The 22,805-nt window shown below is 45.9% G+C and overlaps 2 protein-coding genes across 4 annotated transcripts in view; one reads left to right on the forward strand and one right to left on the reverse strand.

Moving 5' to 3' along the window:
• Positions 1-238: 238 nt before the first annotated feature.
• The window catches only part of LOC134909504 (probable cation-transporting ATPase 13A4), a 293,601-nt gene continuing 271,034 nt past the window's right edge, over positions 239-22,805 (forward strand). For all 3 annotated transcript variants that reach the window (XM_063916441.1, XM_063916439.1, XM_063916440.1), the window contains exon 1: positions 239-441. Coding sequence is in view for 2 of the 3 variants with exons in the window: in XM_063916439.1 (XP_063772509.1) it covers positions 394-441 (48 nt within the window). In the remaining variant the exon portion in view is untranslated. The remainder of the gene's footprint in view (positions 442-22,805) is intronic.
• On the reverse strand, positions 21,536-22,672 carry LOC134911398 (uncharacterized). Its single transcript, XM_063919631.1, has 2 exons — positions 22,562-22,672; positions 21,536-22,486 (listed from the first exon to the last, which is right to left on the reverse strand). Exon 2 carries the CDS (start codon positions 22,335-22,337, stop codon positions 21,801-21,803), a length of 537 nt encoding a protein of 178 aa, XP_063775701.1. The 5' UTR covers positions 22,338-22,486; positions 22,562-22,672; the 3' UTR covers positions 21,536-21,800.

The raw sequence follows: 22,805 nt of genomic DNA on the forward strand, positions 1-22,805 counted from the left end.
CTTGTAATGTCCCTTTACATTTTTGTAAATATTAATAATGTATCATGTGATGTACATATTCCAATCAGAGGGGCAGATGTATTAACCTGGAGAAGGCATAAGGAAGTGATAAACCAGTGATATGTGCAAGGTGATAAAGGCACCAGCCAATCAGATCCTAACTATTAATTTACATACTGGAGCTGATTGGCTGGTGCCTTTATCACCTTGCACATATCACTGGTTTATCACTTCTCCAGGTTAATACATCTACCCCAGAGTCCTTAGGTAAATGAGAAGGTTGTACTTTCAGGGAATAAAAGTATCACAGTGAGAAACACTGCAGATCAGGAGGGATTAGGTACTGCCACATTCCCAGGCTCAGCTGTACTTGTGATACTTGTTCATGAAGAAATGGCAGAGAACCATGCCATTCTTAACCAGGGGGAAGACAATGAAATGGTGAGTTTACTCTTACTCTTTAGGGTTTATTTGTTTCTGGTATTTTTAAATACAAGTGTATACACACAACTAGGGTTACCACCTCATCCCTTTAATTAAGGACACATATTAATTACACAGGTTCTGTGGCTGATTAAAAGCAGGTGAAATGGAGTCTTGAAGTCAGCCAGCCACAGAACCTGTGTAATTAATATGTGTCCAGAATTAAAGGGATGAGGTGGTAACCCTACACACAACAGCTACAGTACCTGTTATAGTGATAATAAACTGATATCCCATAGATAAGCTGATTGTGAAAGTTATGTAACTTGCTTATTTTTCACATAATCTGATCTTGCCTGACTATTCTTTTTTTATTGCAAGCATTTTTGTGACTTGAATTTTCTAAACAAGATGATGTAATAAATACACAATATAGGATGATTTAGAGTTAAATACAGTATAGTAAGGATGTCATTTTACATATGCACCAATATGAGTCAGTACACATACAGTATTACCTGGCTGTGCTTTGAGTTACATGCATTTTTAAAATGAAGTTTATTAAGTCTAATGCACAGGTTCTCAAACTCGGTCCTCAGGACCCCACACAGTGCATGTTTTGCAGGTCTCCTCACAGAATCACAAGTGAAATAATTTGTTCCACCTGTGGACCTTTTAAAATGTGTCAGTGAGTAATTAATACACCTGTGCACCTGCTGGGTTACCTGCAAAACATGCACTGTGTGGGGTCCTGAGGACTGAGTTTGAGAACCTATGGTCTAATGTATACTTTAGATGTGTCTGAACTGAAGTAAATACTGTATATGGCAATCAGCATCATCCAAAGAAAATCTTACAACAATGGTAAATGTACTACGATGGGAGTTCTATTTAAGATGGGATGTTGCCCATTGCAACAAATCAGATTCTACTTCTGTTACATGTGCTGTCTGCAATTTTGTTCTGTCAGTTTAATTGCAGCTCTATTCTGCCTGTTTAATTGCTGTAGCAGCACACCTGATGGGAGATGCCTTGTTACCTTACTCCAGCATGTGGTTTCTTGTTAAAGTCAGGAGCCTGGTGGATGTGCAGCAGCACAGTTCCACCGAGTTAGTAATTAAAGGGGGCTTGTCTGTACTGAACCTGGTCATTGGTTAGTACTCCCTTTATATTTCCATTCTGCCCATAACTCCCTGCTGGTCATACATCCTGTTTGCTGCATGAGCCTTTGGCTCTCTGGGGCAGATGTATTAACCTGGAGAAGACCTAAGGAAGTGATAAACCAGTGATATGTGCAAGGTGATAAAGGCACCAGCAAATCAGATCCTGTTAATTTACATATTGGAGCTGATTTTCTGGTGCCTTTATCACCTTGCACATATCACTGGTTTATCACTTCCTTATGCCTTCTCCAGGTTAATACATCTGCCCCTCTGTTTGATATTCTTATCCTGTGAGATCCTGTGCTATAAAGTCCTTGTCAGACCCAGTCCTGTATGGTTCCTGTCTGTTTAGGCTTTAGCTGCAGTAGGGATTTCTCCACTCTATACTTATTCTTTGTCTTGTCTGTATCTTGGGGTTTCTGTTATCCAGTATCATTTTTCATTTACATACAGCTGCTTTACATATACCGCCACCTGTCTCTATTTCCACGGTCCCATTCCAATACAGTCTCTTTCTTGTCTGTTTATCTGTGTACATTGTCATAGTCCTATTAGTCTGCTCTCTGAATAATTCATTATCTCAGTCTTATCTGCTCCTTTGTGTTGCTACTGCGGTTGCCAGGAGTAATATTCACTGGTCTAGAGCATTCTGTGTTTGTATGTCTGTTCTGCTTTCCCTGTCTGTATGCTATTGTCATGCATTTCTGTTGCCAGTAGCAGCCACTGTGAGTTCAGAGCATTCCTTGTCATTTATGTTCCAGTCTTGTCTTATCCAGTCCTGATCCCACTGTATTATACTGCTGCTATTTACCAGTACCTGCCAGTCTAGTTTTGTCTAGTGGGTGCCCAGGGGCGGATCCAGAAGAAAATGATAGGTGGGGCACCATGGAAGGGGCAAGTACATTTGCGTGCGGCTTCGGTGCATGTGAGGTGGCGCTTCTTATACAATGCCCACAGTTGTAGCGCTCATTATGCAATGTCCACTGTACTGGTAGTGCCCCTTATATAGACCCCATAGTAGTGGTGTCCCTTATGCAATGCCCGTATTGCCCCCAGTAGTAATGTTGCCTGTAGTAATGCCCCCAGTCATTATGCCCCCAGTGGTAATGCCCCTGCAGTTATGACCCCAGTAGTTTAGCCACCAGTAGTAATGCCCCCCTATAGTTTGCCCCATTGTAGTTTAGCCCCTGTAGTTATGCCCCCCTTATAGTTTAGCCACCAGTAGTAATGCCCCCCTGTAGTTTGCCCCATTGCAGTTTAGCCCCTGTAGTTATGCCCCCCTTATAGTTTAGCCTCCAGTAGTAATGCCCCCAATAGTTTGGCCCCTGTAGTTATGCCCCCAGTAGTTTGGCTCCCCCTGTAGTTTAGCCCCCAAGTAGTAATGTCCCTGTAGTTTAGCCCCCAAGTAGTAATGCCCCCTGTAGGTGCCCCCCAGTAATAATGCCCCCAGTAGCTGCCCCCCAGTAGTGATGCCCCCAGTTATAATGCCCCCAGTAGTAATGCCCCCCTCAGTAGTAATGCCCCTTGTTGATGCCCCCCCCAGTAGTAATGCCCCTTGTTGGTGCCCCCTCAGTAGTAATGTCCCCCCGTAGTTTCCCCCAGGAGATGCCCCCGCTGCATTAAGGAAGAAAAAAACATAATACTTACCGAGCCCCGTTCCCGCGCCGCTGCAGTCCTCCTTCTGGCTGGCGTCCTCTCCTCAGTACTATGAGAGAGACGTCATGACTGACGTCTCTTCCATAGCACACGGCGCAGTGACAGCGCCGGAAGCCGGAGCTCAGTACTGAGCTCCTGCCTCCGGCTACCGCTGTGCAGGGAGACGGGCGCCCGCTGGTAACACAATCTCAGCGGGCGCCCGTCATCTCCCTGTGCGGCGCCGACGCCGCGGGGGGGGACGGGGGATGGGAAGCCACAAATGACAGGGGGGGGCATGGGCCCGAGTGCCCCCCCCCCTGGATCCGCCACTGTGGGTGCCTATTTGTCCAGCTTTAACCCACTCTGAGCCAGGTTGGTGTCTACTCCAGCATATTCCTTGCACTTGCCCAGCCTCCAATAGTTACCTTGTCCACATTAAGACCAGAGGGCATCTGAGTACTGGGTGGACTTAATCCACCTAGAACAAACAAAAAAAGAAAGAACGTCTTTTTGTTGGTGCACTTCAATAGATTAATTTTAAAATATAACATTTACTATATAGATTGAAAGTTGTCCAATCCCGAAATAAAGACATTTCACCTAAACATAACTACATATATAAAAAGTAAATAAAGTGTATAAAGTGCTATTAAAATCAAGGCCGCTATTTGTTAACTTCAATTCTTGGTATCCGTAAGGAGTACCAATGTCTGTACTACGTGAAATGTGTCCTGATGAGTAATTATTGTTGTGATGTATAAATATACTCAATATATTAATTTTTAATTTACGGTAAGTATATGGATAAATATGCCTGTACAAAATCAAGGGTATAGCATCTATTGGACAGTCACTCTATAATAAGTAGTGATGAGCGGGTTCGGTTTCTGAGAAACCGAACCCCCCCGAACTTTAGCCTTTTTACACGGGTCCGAGCCATACTCGGATTCTCCCGTATGGCTCGGCTAACCCGAGCGCGCCCGAACGTCATCATCCCGCTGTCGGATTCTCGCGAGATTCGGATTCTATATAAGCAGCCGCGCGTCGCCGCCATTTTCACACGTGCATTGAGATTGATAGGGAGAGGACGTGGCTGGCGTCCTCTCCGTTTATATAGTTATAGTTATAGTTAGTTGATCTGATTGCTACTGCTTAGCTTATTGTGGGGAGGATTGGGGAGCAGCTGTTAGGAGGAGTACAGTGCAGAGTTTTGCTAGGTTTTTTTTTTATCCGTTCTCTGCCTGAAAAAAACGCTCCATACCATATCTGTGCTCAGCCTCAGTGTGCTGCATGATATATCTGACTGTGCTGAGTGCTCACACTGCTTAATTGTGGGGGAGACTGGGGAGCAGCTATAGCAGGAGTACAGTGCACAGTTTTGCTGACAGTGACCACCAGTATACGTTTGTCTGCCTGAAAAACACTCCTGTGGTGTCTTTTTTTTTTTTCTTTATACTATAAGTATAAACGCAGTCTGCTGACAGTGTCCACCAGGTCCATTATACTGTATATAGCAGTACGGTAGGCCACTGCTGTACCTACCTCTGTGTCTTCAGTCACTCGTCGTCATACATAAAGTATACTATCCATCCATCTACATTGTATACCTATGGTGTCTTTTTTTCTTTATACTATAAACACTGTCAGCTGACAGTGTCCACCAGGTCCATTATACTGTATATAGCAGTACGGTAGGCAACTGCTGTAACTACCTCTGTGTCTTCAGTCACTCGTCGTCATACATAAAGTATACTATCCATCCATCTACATTGTATACCTGTGGTGCCTTTTAGTTGTGCGCATTAAAATATGGAGAACAAAAATGTGGAGGTTAAAAAAATAGGGAAAGATCAAGATCCACTTCCACCTCGTGCTGAAGCTGCTGCCACTAGTCATGGCCGAGACGATGAAATGCCATCAACGTCGTCTGCCAAGGCCGATGCCCAATGTCATAGTACAGAGCATGTAAAATCCAAAACACAAAAGATCAGTAAAAAAATGACCCAAAAATCAAAATTAAAAGCGTCTGAGGAGAAGCGTAAACTTGCCAATATGCCATTTACGACACGGAGTGGCAAGGAACGGCTGAGGCCCTGGCCTATGTTCATGGCTAGTGGTTCAGCTTCACATGAGGATGGAAGCACTCATCCTCTCGCTAGAAAAAAGAAAAGACTTAAGCTGGCAAAAGCAGAGCAAAGAACTGTGCGTTCTTCGAAATCACAAATCCCCAAGGAGAGTCCAATTGTGTCGGTTGCGATGCCTGACCTTCCCAACACTGGACGGGAAGAGCTTGCACCTTCCACCATTTGCACGCCCCCTGCAAGTGCTGGAAGGAGCACCCGCAGTCCAGTTCCTGATAGTCAAATCGAAGATGTCACTGTTGAAGTACACCAGGATGAGGATATGGGTGTTGCTGGCGCTGGGGAGGAAATTGACAAGGAGAATTCTGATGGTGAGGTGATTTGTTTAAGTCAGGCACCCGGGGAGACACCTGTTGTCCGTGGGACGAATATGGCCATTGACATGCCTGGTCAAAATACAAAAAAAATCAGCTCTACGGTGTGGAATTATTTAAACAGAAATGCGGACAACAGGTGTCAAGCCATGTGTTGCCTTTGTCAAGCTGTAATAAGTAGGGGTAAGGACGTTAACCACCTCGGAACATCCTCCCTTATACGTCACCTGCAGCGCATTCATCATAAGTCAGTGACAAGTTCAAAAACTTTGGGTGAGAGCGGAAGCAGTCCACTGACCACTAAATCCCTTCCTCTTGTAACCAAGCTCCTGCAAACCACACCACCAACTCCCTCAGTGTCAATTTCCTCCTTACCCAGGAAGGCCAATAGTCCTGCAGGCCATGTCACTGGCAAGTCTGACGAGTCCTCTCCTGCCTGGGATTCATCCGAAGCATCCTTGAGTGTAACGCCTACTGCTGCTGGCGCTGCTGTTTTTGCTGCTGGGAGTCGATCGTCATCCCAGAGGGGAAGTCGGAAGACCACTTGTACTACTTCCAGTAAGCAATTGACTGTCCAACAGTCCTTTGCGAGGAAGATGAAATATCACAGCAGTCATCCTGCTGCAAAGCGGATAACTGAGGCCTTGGCAGCCTGGGCGGTGAGAAACGTGGTTTCGGTATCCATCATTAATTCAGAGCCAACTAGAGACTTGATTGAGGTACTGTGTCCCCGGTACCAAATACCATCTAGGTTCCATTTCTCTAGGCAGGCGATACCGAAAATGTACACAGACCTCAGAAAAAGAGTCACCAGTGTCCTAAAAAATGCAGTTGTACCCAATGTCCACTTAACCACGGACATGTGGACAAGTGGAGCAGGGCAGACTCAGGACTACATGACTGTGACAGCCCACTGGGTAGATGTATTGCCTCCCGCTGCAAGAACAGCAGCGGCGGCACCAGTAGCAGCATCTCGCAAACGCCAACTCGTTCCTAGGCAGGCTACGCTTTGTATCACCGCTTTCCAGAATACGCACACAGCTGAAAACCTCTTACGGCAACTGAGGAAGATCATCGCAGAATGGCTTACCCCAATTGGACTCTCCTGGGGATTTGTGGCATCGGACAACGCCAGCAATATTGTGCGTGCATTACATCTGGGCAAACTCCAGCACGTCCCATGTTTTGCACATACCTTGAATTTGGTGGTGCAGAATTATTTAAAAAACGACAGGGGCGTGCAAGAGATGCTGTCGGTGGCCAGAAGAATTGCGGGCCACTTTCGGCATACAGGCACCGCGTACAGAAGACTGGAGCACCACCAAAAACACCTGAACCTGCCCTGCCATCATCTGAAGCAAGAGGTGGTAACGAGGTGGAATTCAACCCTCTATATGCTTCAGAGGATGGAGGAGCAGCAAAAGGCCATTCAAGCCTATACATCTGGCCACGATATAGGCAAAGGAGGTGGAATGCACCTGACTCAAGCGCAGTGGAGAATGATTTCAACGTTGTGCAAGGTTCTGCAACCTTTTGAACTTGCCACACGTGAAGTCAGTTCAGACACTGCCAGCCTGAGTCAGGTCATTCCCCTCATCAGGCTTTTGCAGAAGAAGCTGGAGACATTGAAGGAGGAGCTAAAACAGAGCGATTACGTTAGGCATGTGGGACTTGTGGATGGAGCCCTTCATTCGCTTAACCAGGATTCACGGGTGGTCAATCTGTTGAAATCAGAGCACTACATTTTGGCCACCGTGCTCGATCCTAGATTTAAAACCTACGTTGTATCTCTCTTTCCGGCAGACACAAGTCTGCAGAGGTTCAAAGACCTGCTGGTGAGAAAATTGTCAAGTCAAGCGGAACGTGACCCGTCAACATCTCCTCCTTCACATTCTCCCGCAACTGGGGGTGCGAGGAAAAGGCAATGAATTCCGAGCCCACCCGCTGGCGGTGATGCAGGGCAGTCTGGAGCGAGTGCTGACATCTGGTCCGGACTGAAGGACCTGCCAACGATTACTGACATGTCGTCCTCTGTCACTGCATATGATTCTCTCACCATTGAAAGAATGGTGGAGGATTATATGAGTGACCGCATCCAAGTAGGCACGTCAGACAGTCCGTACTTATACTGGCAGGAAAAAGAGGCAATTTGGAGGCCCTTGCAGAAACTGGCTTTATTCTACCTAAGTTGCCCTCCCTCCAGTGTGTACTCCGAAAGAGTGTTTAGTGCCGCCGCTCACCTTGTCAGCAATCGGCGTACGAGGTTACTTCCAGAAAATGTGGAGAAGATGATGTTCATTAAAATGAATTATAATCAATTCCTCCGTGGAGACATTCACCAGCAGCAATTGCCTCCAGAAAGTATACGGGGACCTGAGATGGTGGATTCCAGTGGGGACAAATTAATAATCTGTGAGGAGGGGGATGTACACAGTGAAAGGGGTGATGAATCGGACGATGATGATGAGGTGGACATCTTGCCTCTGTAGAGCCAGTTTGTGCAAGGAGAGATTGATTGCTTCTTTTTTGGTGGGGGCCCAAACCAACCAGTCATTTCAGTCACAGTCGTGTGGCAGACCCTGTCGCTGAAATGATGGGTTCGTTAAAGTGTGCATGTCCTGTTTATACAACATAAGGGTGGGTTGGAGGGCCCAAGGACAATTCCATCTTGCACCTCTTTTTTCTTTCATTTTTCTTTGCGTCATGTGCTGTTTGGGGAGTATTTTTTTGAAGGGCCATCCTGCGTGACACTGCAGTGCCACTCCTAGATGGGCCAGGTGTTTGTGTCGGCCACTTGGGTCGCTTATCTTAGTCACACAGCTACCTCATTGCGCCTCTTTTTTTTCTTTGCGTCATGTTCTGTTTGGGGAGTATTTTTTTGAAGGGCCATCCTGCGTGACACTGCAGTGCCACTCCTAGATGGGCCAGGTGTTTGTGTCGGCCACTTGGGTCGCTTATCTTAGTCACACAGCTACCTCATTGCGCCTCTTTTTTTTCTTTGCGTCATGTTCTGTTTGGGGAGTATTTTTTTGAAGGGCCATCCTGCGTGACACTGCAGTGCCACTCCTAGATGGGCCAGGTGTTTGTGTCGGCCACTTGGGTCGCTTAGCTTAGTCACACAGCTACCTCGGTGCAAATTTTAGGACTAAAAATAATATTGTGAGGTGTTCAGAATAGACTGAAAATGAGTGGAAATTATGGTTATTGAGGTTAATAATACTATGGGATCAAAATGACCCCCAAATTCTATGATTTAAGCTGTTTTTTAGGGTTTTTTGAAAAAAACACCCGAATCCAAAACACACCTGAATCCGACAAAAAAATTTCGGTGAGGTTTTGCCAAAACGCGTTCGAACCCAAAACACGGCCGCGGAACCGAAACCAAAACACAAAACCCGAAAAATTTCCGGTGCACATCACTAATAATAAGTATACATATAAAAAGTTAAGTATAGAGGAATTGTAACTATTTTCTCAATGAATCACTATTTAAATATATGTATCCAGATTAAACCAGTAAGTATCATGTATACAGCCAATGTGCTGCAATTATTTATAATCGGTCAATGATAAGTATATGAATGAATATACTCACATGCCCTCAAAGATACAGCATCTACAGTAATAGGACCTACACATTAGGCGATATAATTGAACGATATGAACGTTCTCGTTCATTAATGAACAAGAACTCGTTCATATCATTCAGTGTGTAGGCACCAACGATGGCCCTGCGCTCGTTCACCGTTGGTGCCGGGTCGCTTATGCATGCAAGCCAATATGGACATTCTCATCCATATTAGCTTGCACTGCTATGGAGCCGGGTGAAGTTTCTTCACTCCCCCGTTACTTCCCACCCACCGCCGGGTCACCCATCTGCCGTATTGGCCACCGTGCAGCTCAGCGGCGGGTTGCTGAATGTGGTATATGAATGAATATACTCGCATGCCCTCAAAGATACAGCATCTACAATAAGTGTGTAGATGTGGATAAACTACAATATGAGTATGTTCTCAGGGAAACAGTTTTCATAAGTGCATCAGGTGTGTGTGTGTGTGTGTGTGTGTGTATGTGTATATATATATATATATATATATAAGCACCATGTGTTCACTTTATTCGCTGCAATTTATCACTGTATTTGATAGATTTAGTAAGTCTTTAATTTCACAGTATATTGATACTATTATAGCAGTGAAATAAATATTTTTACTCAGCCCAATATCGTTGGTGCTTGTCACTTAATTGCAGCCATCACCTGATACCTACTGTATATGAGAATTTGTGAATAATGCTGGTAATTATTGTTTATTATAATCATCAGTCTTAATAAACTTCATTTTCCACAATGTGTTCCTATTATTACTAGTGATGTGCACCGGAAATTTTTCGGGTTTTGATTTTGGATTCGGTTCCGCGGCCGTGTTTTGGATTCGGACGCGTTTTGGCAAAACCTCCCTGAAATTTTTTTGTCGGATTCGGGTGTGTTTTGGATTCGTGGTTTTTTTTTTTTTTTTTACAAAAAACCCTCAAAAACAGCTTAAATCATAGAATTTGGGGGTCATTTTGATCCCATAGTATTATTAACCTCAATAACCATAATTTACACTCATTTTCAGTCTATTCTGAACACCTCACACCTCTCTATTATTTTTAGTCCTAAAATTTGCACCGAGGTCGCTGGATGGCTAAGCTAAGCGACACAAGTGGCCGACACAAACCCCTGGCCCATCTAGGAGTGGCACTGCAGTGTCACGCAGGATGGCCCTTCAAAAAAATACTCCCCAAACAGCACATGACGCAAAGAAAAAAAGAGGCGCAATGAGGTAGCTGTGTGACTAAGCTAAGCGACCCTAGTGGCCGACACAAACACCTGGCCCATCTAGGAGTGGCACTGCAGTGTCATGCAGGATGGCCCTTCAAAAAAATACTCCCCAAACAGCACATGACGCAAAGAAAAAAAGAGGCGCAATGAGGTAGCTGTGTGACTAAGCTAAGCGACCCTAGTGGCCGACACAAACACCTGGCCCATCTAGGAGTGGCACTGCAGTGTCACGCAGGATGGCCCTTCAAAAAAATACTCCCCAAACAGCACATGACGCAAAGAAAAATGAAAGAAAAAAGAGGTGCAAGATGGAATTGTCCTTGGGCCCTCCCACCCACCCTTATGTTGTATAAACAGGACATGCACACTTTAACGAACCCATCATTTCAGCGACAGGGTCTGCCACACGACTGTGACTGAAATGACTGGTTGGTTTGGGCCCCCACCAAAAAAGAAGCAATCAATCTCTCCTTGCACAAACTGGCTCTACAGAGGCAAGATGTCCACCTCATCATCATCATCGTCCGATTCATCACCCCTTTCACTGTGTACATCCCCCTCCTCACAGATTATTAATTCATCCCCACTGCTGAAATCCACCATCTCAGGTCCCCGTGCACTTTCTGGAGGCAATTGCTGCTGGTGAATGTCTCCACGGAGGAATTGATTATAATTCATTTTAATGAACATCATCTTCTCCACATTTTCTGGAAGTAACCTCGTACGCCGATTGCTGACAAGGTGAGCAGCGGCACTAAACACTCTTTCGGAGTACACACTGGAGGGAGGGCAACTTAGGTAGAATAAAGCCAGTTTCTGCAAGGGCCTCCAAATTGCCTCTTTTTCCTGCCAGTATACGTACGGACTGTCTGACGTGCCTACTTGGATGCGGTCACTCATATAATCCTCCACCATTCTTTCAATGGTGACAGAATCATATGCAGTGACAGTAGACGACATGTCAGTAATCGTTGGCAGGTCCTTCAGTCCGGACCAGATGTCAGCACTCGCTCCAGACTGCCCTGCATCACCATCAGCGGGTGGGCTCGGAATTCTTAGCCTTTTCCTCGCACCCCCAGTTGCAGGAGAATGTGAAGGAGGAGCTGTTGACGGGTCACGTTCCGCTTGACTTGACAATTTTCTCACCAGCAGGTCTTTGAACCCCTGCAGACTTGTGTCTGCCGGAAAGAGAGATACAACGTAGGTTTTAAATCTAGGATCGAGCACGGTGGCCAAAATGTAGTGCTCTGATTTCAACAGATTGACCACCCGTGAATCCTGGTTAAGCGAATGAAGGGCTCCATCCACAAGTCCCACATGCCTAACGTAATCGCTCTGTTTTAGCTCCTCCTTCAATGTCTCCAGCTTCTTCTGCAAAAGCCTGATGAGGGGAATGACCTGACTCAGGCTGGCAGTGTCTGAACTGACTTCACGTGTGGCAAGTTCAAAAGGTTGCAGAACCTTGCACAACGTTGAAATCATTCTCCACTGCGCTTGAGACAGGTGCATTCCACCTCCTTTGCCTATATCGTGGGCAGATGTATAGGCTTGAATGGCCTTTTGCTGCTCCTCCATCCTCTGAAGCATATAGAGGGTTGAATTCCACCTCGTTACCACCTCTTGCTTCAGATGATGGCAGGGCAGGTTCAGGTGTTTTTGGTGGTGCTCCAGTCTTCTGTACGCGGTGCCTGTACGCCGAAAGTGGCCCGCAATTCCTCTGGCCACCGACAGCATCTCTTGCACGCCCCTGCCGTTTTTTAAATAATTCTGCACCACCAAATTCAAGGTATGTGCAAAACATGGGACGTGCTGGAATTTGCCCAGATGTAATGCACGCACAATATTGCTGGCATTGTCAGATGCCACAAATCCCCATGAGAGTCCAATTGGGGTAAGCCATTCTGCGATGATCTTCCTCAGTTGCCGTAAGAGGTTTTCAGCTGTGTGCGTATTCTGGAAAGCAATGATACAAAGCGTAGCCTGCCTAGGAATGAGTTGGCGTTTGCGAGATGCTGCTACTGGTGCTGCCGCTTCTGTTCTTGCAGCGGGAGGCAATACATCTACCCAGTGGGCTGTCACAGTCATGTAGTCCTGAGTCTGCCCTGCTCCACTTGTCCACATGTCCGTGGTTAAGTGGACATTGGGTACAACTGCATTTTTTAGGACACTGGTGACTCTTTTTCTGAGGTCTGTGTACATTTTCGGTATCGCCTGCCTAGAGAAATGGAACCTAGATGGTATTTGGTACCGGGGACACAGTACCTCAATCAAGTCTATAGTTGGCTCTGAAGTAACGATGGATACCGGAACCACGTTTCTCACCGCCCAGGCTGCCAAGGCCTCAGTTATCCGCTTTGCAGCAGGATGACTGCTGTGATATTTCATCTTCCTTGCAAAGGACTGTTGGACAGTCAATTGCTTACTGGAAGTAGTACAAGTGGTCTTCCGACTTCCCCTCTGGGATGACCATCGACTCCCAGCAGCAACAATAGCAGCGCCAGCAGCAGTAGGTGTTACACGCAAGGATGCATCGGAGGAATCCCAGGCAGGAGAGGACTCGTCAGACTTGCCAGTGACATGGCCTGCAGGACTATTGGCTTTCCTGGGTAAGGAGGAAATTGACACTGAGGGAGTTGGGGGTGTGGTTTGCGTGAGCTTGGTTACAAGAGGAAGGGATTTACTGGTCAGTGGACTGCTTCCGCTGTCGCCCAAAGTTTTTGAACTTGTCACTGACTTATGATGAATGCGCTGCAGGTGCCGTATAAGGGAGGATGTTCTGAGGTGGTTAACGTCCTTACCCCTACTTATTACAGCTTGACAAAGGCAACACACGACTTGACATCTGTTGTCCGCATTTGTGTTGAAATAATTCCACACCGAAGAGCTGATTTTTTTTTTTTTTTTTTGTATTTTGACCAGGCATGTCAATGGCCATAGTCCTCCCACGGACAACAGGTGTCTCCCCGGGTGCCTGACTTAAACAAACCACCTCACCATCAGAATCCTCCTTGTCAATTTCCTCCCCAGCGCCAGCAACACCCATATCCTCATCCTGGTGTACTTCAACACTGACATCTTCAATTTGACTATCAGGAACTGGACTGCGGGTGCTCCTTCCAGCACTTGCAGGGGGCGTGCAAATGGTGGAAGGCGCAAGCTCTTCCCGTCCAGTGTTGGGAAGATCAGGCATCGCAACCGACACAATTGGACTATCCTTGGGGATTTGTGATTTCGAAGAACGCACAGTTCTTTGCTGTGCTTTTGCCAGCTTAAGTCTTTTCATTTTTCTAGCGAGAGGCTGAGTGCTTCCATCCTCATGTGAAGCTGAACCACTAGCCATGAACATAGGCCAGGGCCTCAGCCGTTCCTTGCCACTCCGTGTCGTAAATGGCATATTGGCAAGTTTACGCTTCTCCTCAGATGCTTTTAATTTTGATTTTTGGGTCATTTTTTTTTTTACTGATCTTTTGTGTTTTGGATTTTACATGCTCTGTACTATGACACTGGGCATCGGCCTTGGCAGACGACATTGATGGCATTTCATCGTCTCGGCCATGACTAGTGGCAGCAGCTTCAGTACGAGGTGGAAGTGGATCTTGATCTTTCCCTAGTTTTTTAAACTTCCACATTTTTGTTCTCCATATTTTAATGCGCACAACTAAAAGCCACCATAGGTATTCAATGTAGATGGATGGATAGTATAGTATTATATTACTTATGGACGACGAGTGCACTGACGACACAGAGGTAGGTACAGCCGTGGCCTACCGTACTGCTATATATATATATATATATATATATATATATATATATATATATATATATATATATATATATATATATATATATATATATATATATATATATTATACTGTATAATAATAACGGACCTGGTGGACACTGTCAGCAGACTGCTAAACTAGTATGAAGAAAAAAAAAGCCACCACAGGAGTGTTTTTCAGGCAGGCAAACGTATACTGGACTGGTGGTCACTGTCAGCAAAACTGTGCACTGTACTCCTGCTATAACTGCTCCCCAGTCCCCACAATTAGGCAGTGTGAGCAGTGCACTCAGCACAGATATATCATGAAGCAGTGCAGCACACTGAGCACAGATATGGTGGAGCGTTTTTTCCAGGCAGAGAAACAACGGATTAAACTCTCTGGTGGTATTATAATCAAAACCCTGCACTGTACTCCCTAACAGCTGCTCCCCGTCCCCAATCCTCCCCACAATTATAACTAAGTCACTCTTTTCTACTATAACGGAGAGGACGCCAGCCACGTCCTCTCCCTATCAATCTCAATGCACGTGTGAAAATGGCGGCGATGCGCGGCTGCTTATATATATCATCCGAGCCTCGCGAGAATCCGACAGCGGGATGATGACGTTCGGGCGCGCTCGGTTTACCCGAGCCACACGGGAGAATCCGAGCACGGCTCGGACCCGTGTAAAAGGCTGAAGTTCGGGGGGGTTCGGTTTCCGAGAAACCGAACCCGCTCATCAGTACTAATTATTACGGTGTTTTTCTTTTTCATTAACATTGCTGTTTTTTCAGTCAGTTTGAATAAACATTGCTGTTTATTCAGTTGTTCAGTGATTACTCTTTGTTCAGTCAGCTCAGTATAACTACTGATTTGCTAGTTACATGCAGCCGTTAGCTGACACATTTGTAGCAATGGGTGATCTTAAACTTGTAACTGTTTCAAATTCTGTTGCCTGAGCTGTATGAACTTTATCATACAATGTATCGTTATTCTTGCAATGATCTCATGTTCCACAATTAAAACTGTATAAACTGCAAGTACTGGTGCAGGGCTGGATTAAGCCTTTGGGTGCCCGGGGCACTTAAGACAAGGGGGCCCCGATGGAAGGTGGGGGAGTGTATTTTAGATTGTGCATACCCCCCAACATTACCCATTCCAGGAGGGACAAAATGCTCTCTACCTGGACTTCCTTCTTAATATATGATTGGTGTCACCTGTGTTGAACTATTTAATAGATAAGAAAGGTGTTTCCCCACAGGTTATTGCAATCATAACTTAAGATAGCACGTTATCCCTCCAGGACTGGGTCATGTTAGGATGTATGGATTGTGCATATTAAATTTAGTCCAATGGGGTATATTCATACTTGCCTACCTGACCCTCTCCATGAGGGAGAAAATGCTCTGTTCCTGGACTTTCCTGGTAATGTATGAACGCACGAGCCAATCAGCTCCAATATGTAAATTCACAGTTAGGAGCTGATTGGCTGGTGCATTATCACCTTCCACTTATCACTGCTTTATCACTTATCTAGGCTTAATACATCTGCCCATAAATCAGAGGCAGAAGTCTATCACAAACACGTGTCGCGGCGTTATGGCCGCTACTTTGTACTGGAAAGTAAATGTATTTCTAAATTATCTCCAGACCCACACTATGCAGCCTATCTAATTGAAGAAACTATTTATGTGCACATAAAGATTTATATTAGTGCTGCCAGGATACAATCGCATGGAGAGGAGAGAGCTATATACACTACAAATTACAGGGGAATAAGCATGAGGAATCACGAGTGACTAATACCGCATTCAGATCGCAAATGCCGGATCCTACCCGGTAAGACAAACGTGTACTTACCGGGTGGGATCCGGCATTTGCGCTCCTCTGCTGGCTTTTCGACCCGGCAATATACCGGGTCGGTTGCCATAGCAGCGGAGGGAGCAGCAGCAGCAGGGGCGGGGGTGGAGGCGGCGCCGGGAGATGAGCTCATCTCCTGCGCCGCCTCTGCCTATGCTGTGAATGGGAGCCGATTCGCATCGGAACGGCTCCCATTCACACTGCGCCTGACCCGGTAATCAACCCGGTAAGAACCCTTCTTTTTTAGCGGGTTGAATTACCGGGTCAGGCGACCCGCTAATTCACAATTGGACCTTTCACATCGCACACAGACCCGTTTCGACACGGCAATATGCCGTGTCGGTACTGGGTTTTCAGTGCGATGTGAAAGGGGTATAATTTATATCAAGTGTACTATCAGCAAATATGTCATAATAACTGCACTCATATGACATCACACTCAGTGTTTAAAACTTATGTCAGATATACGTATGTGCTGCAATTTGTTAAAGAATATGCATGAGAATCCATGCCCGGTATACTGATGTAGACTGATAGGTATATGCAATTGCGGTCGAATTTCAGAAAAAGTCGAATTCCGGAACGTTTTCGCCTCAAAAAATCAATTCGCCTATGCAGTACAGTACTTTTTCGCAAAAAAAACGGACATTCAGAATTCGACTTTTGTCAATTCGACTTTTTTCGCATTCGACTTTTCTGCAATGGTACAGATGCTGCAATTCGCCCCAAGCATATTCAATTCAAGTTTGGAAATTCGCCTGCAGTACTTTTCGACCGCAAATTCGCCTATTTCAGTCCGCCTCAGTTGACTGGCGGGTTCTCAAAAAAATTTTTTAGAACATCATTTTTTGGGATATTTGAGGATTGCTAGTAGCATATCTATTTATATTTGAAAGGATTATCTACTTGGTTTGTCTTTTTTTGCTTCACAAGTATTATTTAATTGATTTTTTAAAGGAATATTTTTTTCTTCAATCTCCTGAGGGAATTTTACCCATGATTCCACAGTTTTACCCAGGATACACTTCTGCAAAGCCCCTCCTATCTCCTCACTCCTGGGTTTGAGACTACAGGGAGAAGGAGCCATTTTACAGTCAGCTCTGTGGAATCGTTTTTTTAGGAAAATCCCTGCGTTTTAAAACACATTCCTATTTTTGTACTGACTACAATGATGGAGCCTTTTTCTGACCAGATTGTGTTGTTCATGCTGGCTGCAAGTATGATGGAGGAAGAAAGTGCTGATGAACATCAGGATCCAGGTCAGCAAATGTCTGCATTGGGTGAGCCAGTATTGCGGGTTTCATTTCCACGTCCACGCCAGTATCGCACTAGGCGTGAACTGGAGGATCTCAGCGAGTTCGAGGTGATACAAAATTATCGCTTATCGACTCGCGACATATATTCGCTGTTCGCTCTGTTGGAGGCCGACTTGGAACCTCGGGCACGGTCAAATCGTGCAATCAGCGGTTTTCAGAAACTGCTGGGGACGTTACGTTTTTTGGCGTCAGGCACATTCCAGCCTACACTGTCTCAAACATGCGGTTTTTCTCAGTCGACACTGTCGCGCTGTATAACCCAAGTCATTAGGGCTTTCCGCAAATTGACGATCCAGTACATCACATTTCCAGAGACGGACAGCGAATGTCGTGAGATCAAATTAGGCTTTTTCAACAAATACAAATTTCCCAATGTGCTGGGCGCGATTGACTGTACCCACGTGCAGATCAGACCGCCACGGAATTCAGAGGAATGTTTTCGGAACCGAAAACAGTTCCATTCCCTGAACGTGCAGGCGGTCTGTGATGTAAACATGAGATTTTTGAACATTTTTGTGGGATTTCCTGGATCATCTCACGACTCCTTCATCCTAAGCCAGTCATCGCTGTTTGACAAGTTCGAAACAGGAAACATGCCTGGTGGCTGGCTGTTAGGTATGTATTTTCATTTTTTTATTATTTTATTATTATTTTTTTTATTATTTTTTACAAGTACCTAACATTTTTTTTATATTTTCTATAGGCGATGCGGGTTATCCAAACAAACCGTGGCTGTTGACCCCATTGTCTAATCCTGTTGGTAGAGCAGAAAAACGTTACCAAGAGACACACATTGCATCGAGGGGAGTAATTGAGCGTGCCTTCGGTGTACTTAAAAGCCGGTTTCGATGTTTAGACACTTCCGGCGGTGCTCTTTTGTACTCACCGTCGAAGGTTTGCGGCATGGTAAATGCATGTTGTATTTTACACAACATATGTGTCGCAAACCGTTTGCCGGTGACTCTTCGTCGTAGTGCTTTCCTACGCGGGAACCGGTCTTCTGCTCTACCGGTGGGTATGGGCGAAGGAGAGGATTCCCGGCGGACAGTGATACAAAAAATTTTTGCAGTTACCTGTGAGTATACTGACAACATTTGTATTATCGTGTAAACTGACATTGGATTTTTTTTTAAAAAACCTCTTCATTTATCTATTACAGAGTTTTACATCCTGTTGATGTGTATCCCCAGGCCGTGTTTATACAGTTTGTTCCCCCCTGTTTTATCCTGTTTGGTTACCGCAAATATTTGACCCTTTTATCCAACTCTACCATGGGCGACCTACTGGTGATGTGGACCTGACCCTCCGCCATGTAGCAGACAACCCCCTCAGGTGAGATGGATTGCCCAGAACTCCCTTTGTCCAAAATCACCCCGGCATGTCCAAAGTGCAGCACTCCGGCATTTGCAAGACTGCACATCCAAACATTCCCTCCTGATACACCAATGCTGGTCAGGGAATGTTTGGATGTGTAGTGACGCAAGTGCCGGAGGGTTGCATTTGGACCCACTGTTCCCCGCTTGTGTTGTGTGGACTGTATGTACCTCTTCTTTCCAGTCCCAGGGTGACACTATTACCCACATCTGGAAGCTCATACTGTTCTCTTCCACAGGTCCTGCGGTGTATCTTCCCAAGTGGCGTGGATGTGAGGAGACACGCCATTTCACCCGATGTTCCATGGGCGACCTAATGGTGATGTGGACCTGACCCTCCGCCATGTAGCAGACAACCACCTCAGGTGAGATGCATTGACCAACAAGACTCCCTTGTCCAAAATCACCCCGAAATGTCCAAAGTGCAGCACTCCGGCATTTGCAAGACTGCACATCCAAACATTCCCTCCTGATACACCAATGCTGGTCAGGGAATGTTTGGATGTGTAGTGATGCAAGTGCAGGAGGGTTGCATTTGGGCCGCTGCAACCTGCTTGTGTTGTGTGGACTGTTGTATGTACCTCTTTTTCCAGCCCCAGGGTGACACTATCACCCATATCTGGAAGCTCAAACTGTTCTCTTCCACAGGTCCTGCGATGTATCTTCCCAAGTGGCGTGGATGTGAAAAGACACGCCATTTCACCCGATGTTCCATGGGCGACCTACTGGTGATGTGGACCTGAACCTCCGCCATGTAGCAGACAACCCCCTCAGGTGAGATGGATTGCCCAGAACTCCCTTTGTCCAAAATCACCCCGGCATGTCCAAAGTGCAGCCCTCCGGCACTTGCGTCACTACACATCCAAACATTCCCTGAAACACCAATGCTGGTCAGGGAATGTTTGGATGTGTAGTGACGCAAGTGCCGGAGGGTTGCATTTGGACCCACTGTTCCCCGCTTGTGTTGTGTGGACTGTATGTACCTCTTCTTTCCAGTCCCAGGGTGACACTATTACCCACATCTGGAAGCTCAAACTGTTCTCTTCCACAGGTCTTCCGGTGTATCCTTCCTAAGTGGCGTGGATTTGAAGAGACAGTTCCCCGGGCAATCTACTTACGTACAATTCTACTGCATTACAAATTTTAATAAAAACCACAGGAAACTTCTATTTTTAAAAGTTTATTGAAGAAAATTTTTTTTTAATAAAGTTTGAAAGTTAATTAAAACAAAAAAGTAGTTTGTTCTTCTTTACATTCTTTTCTTGTGTATATAGATATCTGTGGGGAAAAGAAAAAAAGTATATTAAAGTAAAGACACACTAAATTCATGTTCATTTCTTTTCAATGAAAATTTGGGGAACAACACAGCCCAGCATGACCCATTGCTGGACGGTGTTGTTCTACAAAGGCATGCGGTTCAAAGTGAAAGAGTGGCGTCAGTGGTCAGCACTTTGACACGCTAACATTTGTGGAACAACACAGCCCAGCATGACCCATTGCTGGACGGTGTTGTTCTACAAAGGCATGCGGTTCAAAGTGAAAGAGTGGCGTCAGTGGTCAGCACTTTGACACGCTAACATTTGTGGAACAACACAGCCCAGCATGACCCATTGCTGGACGGTGTTGTTCTACAAAGGCATGCGGTTCAAAGTGAAAGAGTGGCGTCAGTGGTCAGCACTTTGACACGCTAACATTTGTGGAACAACACAGCCCAGCATGACCCATTGCTGGACGGTGTTGTTCTACAAAGGCATGCGGTTCAAAGTGAAAGAGTGGCGTCAGTGGTCAGCACTTTGACACGCTAACATTTGTGGAACAACACAGCCCAGCATGACCCATCGCTGGACGGTGGTGTTCTACAAAGGCATGCGGTTCAAAGTGAAAGAGTGGCGTCAGTGGTCAGCACTTTGACACGCTAACATTTGTGGAACAACACAGCCCAGCATGACCCATTGCTGGACGGTGTTGTTCTACAAAGGCATGCGGTTCAAAGTGAAAGAGTGGCGTCAGTGGTCAGCACTTTGACACGCTAACATTTGTGGAACAACACAGCCCAGCATGACCCATTGCTGGACGGTGTTGTTCTACAAAGGCATGCGGTTCAAAGTGAAAGAGTGGCGTCAGTGGTCAGCACTTTGACACGCTAACATTTGTGGAACAACACAGCCCAGCATGACCCATTGCTGGACGGTGTTGTTCTACAAAGGCATGCGGTTCAAAGTGAAAGAGTGGCGTCAGTGGTCAGCACTTTGACACGCTAACATTTGTGGAACAACACAGCCCAGCATGACCCATCGCTGGACGGTGTTGTTCTACAAAGGCATGCGGTTCAAAGTGAAAGAGTGGCATCAGTGGTCAGCACTTTGACACGCTAACATTTGTGGAACAACACAGCCCAGCATGACCCATTGCTGGACGGTGTTGTTCTACAAAGGCATGCGGTTCAAAGTGAAAGAGTGGCGTCAGTGGTCAGCACTTTGACACGCTAACATTTGTGGAACAACACAGCCCAGCATGACCCATTGCTGGACGGTGTTGTTCTACAAAGGCATGCGGTTCAAAGTTTCTTGAATTAAACATGGTTCTACTCACCTTGGTACGCACAACACAAACTTATGCCGTCCACTTCATTTCTCCTCACCAATCCTATGAATAAGTCAAAAACACAGACTAGTGAATAGTAAATTCACACGATTAAAGCCTACTGTACATTACAAAAAAGGATTTTTGGAAGAAAAAGGGGGTATCAGAATAGCTCTTTGGCCCATCATACATGTAGCCGCAAGGAGCTTTCATCCGTTACCACACGCGCCCGCATACATGCCCGCGCATGTATGCCTACACAAAGCTCCTTGGTAGTACCCGGTCACGGGTGGGGAAGGCCAACAAAGAAAAAACAATAGTAAGAAAAACAACAAACTAATGGGAGGGGAAGACAGGGATACATGAAAAACATTTAAAAGAAAATAAAATAATACGACCGGGTTTATGGTGGAAGTCTGTCCGGATCCTCTTCTTCCCCCTGATAGGGCGTGGATGTCCTGGGAGGCTGGGGAGTATGTTGACTGGCCCTCGGTGCCCATGCTGCTGAAGATTGTGCGGCCGGTGGTGGAGGCATCTGGGGGGTGGGGTACATCCCTGTATATCCCTGGTACATCTGTGACTGTCTGTACTGGGATGGGACTTGAGGAAGGGTACGATGCGTCCTTGTGGCTTGCGACGGCGGATATGGTGGATCACCAGCGTGTTGATGAGCTGGTACTGGGAGCTTTTCATAGATCATCTGCAGTGTGGTTGCGATGACCTGTTGGCTGGAAGAGGAGTGTCGATGACTCTCCGACATGTTCTTATTGCTTTCTGCCAGACATGAGGTGTTTTCCACAAGCTTGACCATGGAATCGGACAGAATGTTAAGTACGTTCATATTCTCCCTATGATCTTGAATTATGATCTGTAGTATTGTGGCCGTGCTGTCGGAAAGAGTCTTCTGCAGTTCATGCAGACTGTTGGACATTTTCTCCATTGTCCTCTCAATGTTGTCCAGTCTGCTTCCCACAACATTTGTGTATGTATCCTGGCGTGTCCCAATCTCTGATGCCAGGGTGTGAACCCTCTGAACAGTTGAGGGATTCTGCCCTTCCTGGATGTCTGCCACAACTTGGATTTGGGCAGCTGAAAAGAAAATTAGACAATATTATACACATTCATCATACATTTTTTTGAAGGCTCACAATTCAATTTACTCACGCAGGGATGTAGTAACTGGAGCCTCCTGCACTTCCACCTCGTCATCCTCTGACGACTCCTGTAGGAGATCCGGCCTGAAGTAGGAACCAATCCCCGAAGCTAGTCCGCTGCTGGTTTGTGGCACCACTGTTTGCAAAATAATTTTTTTGGGAAAGTTAATAAACTTTACACAACTGCTGACCCCCCCCCCCCCCCCCCCCCTCCACCCTCCCACACACACACACAAAATAAATACAAACCTTCT

Source organism: Pseudophryne corroboree, chromosome 4, assembly GCF_028390025.1.
Source record: "Pseudophryne corroboree isolate aPseCor3 chromosome 4, aPseCor3.hap2, whole genome shotgun sequence".
Taxonomy (NCBI): Eukaryota; Metazoa; Chordata; class Amphibia; order Anura; family Myobatrachidae; genus Pseudophryne; species Pseudophryne corroboree.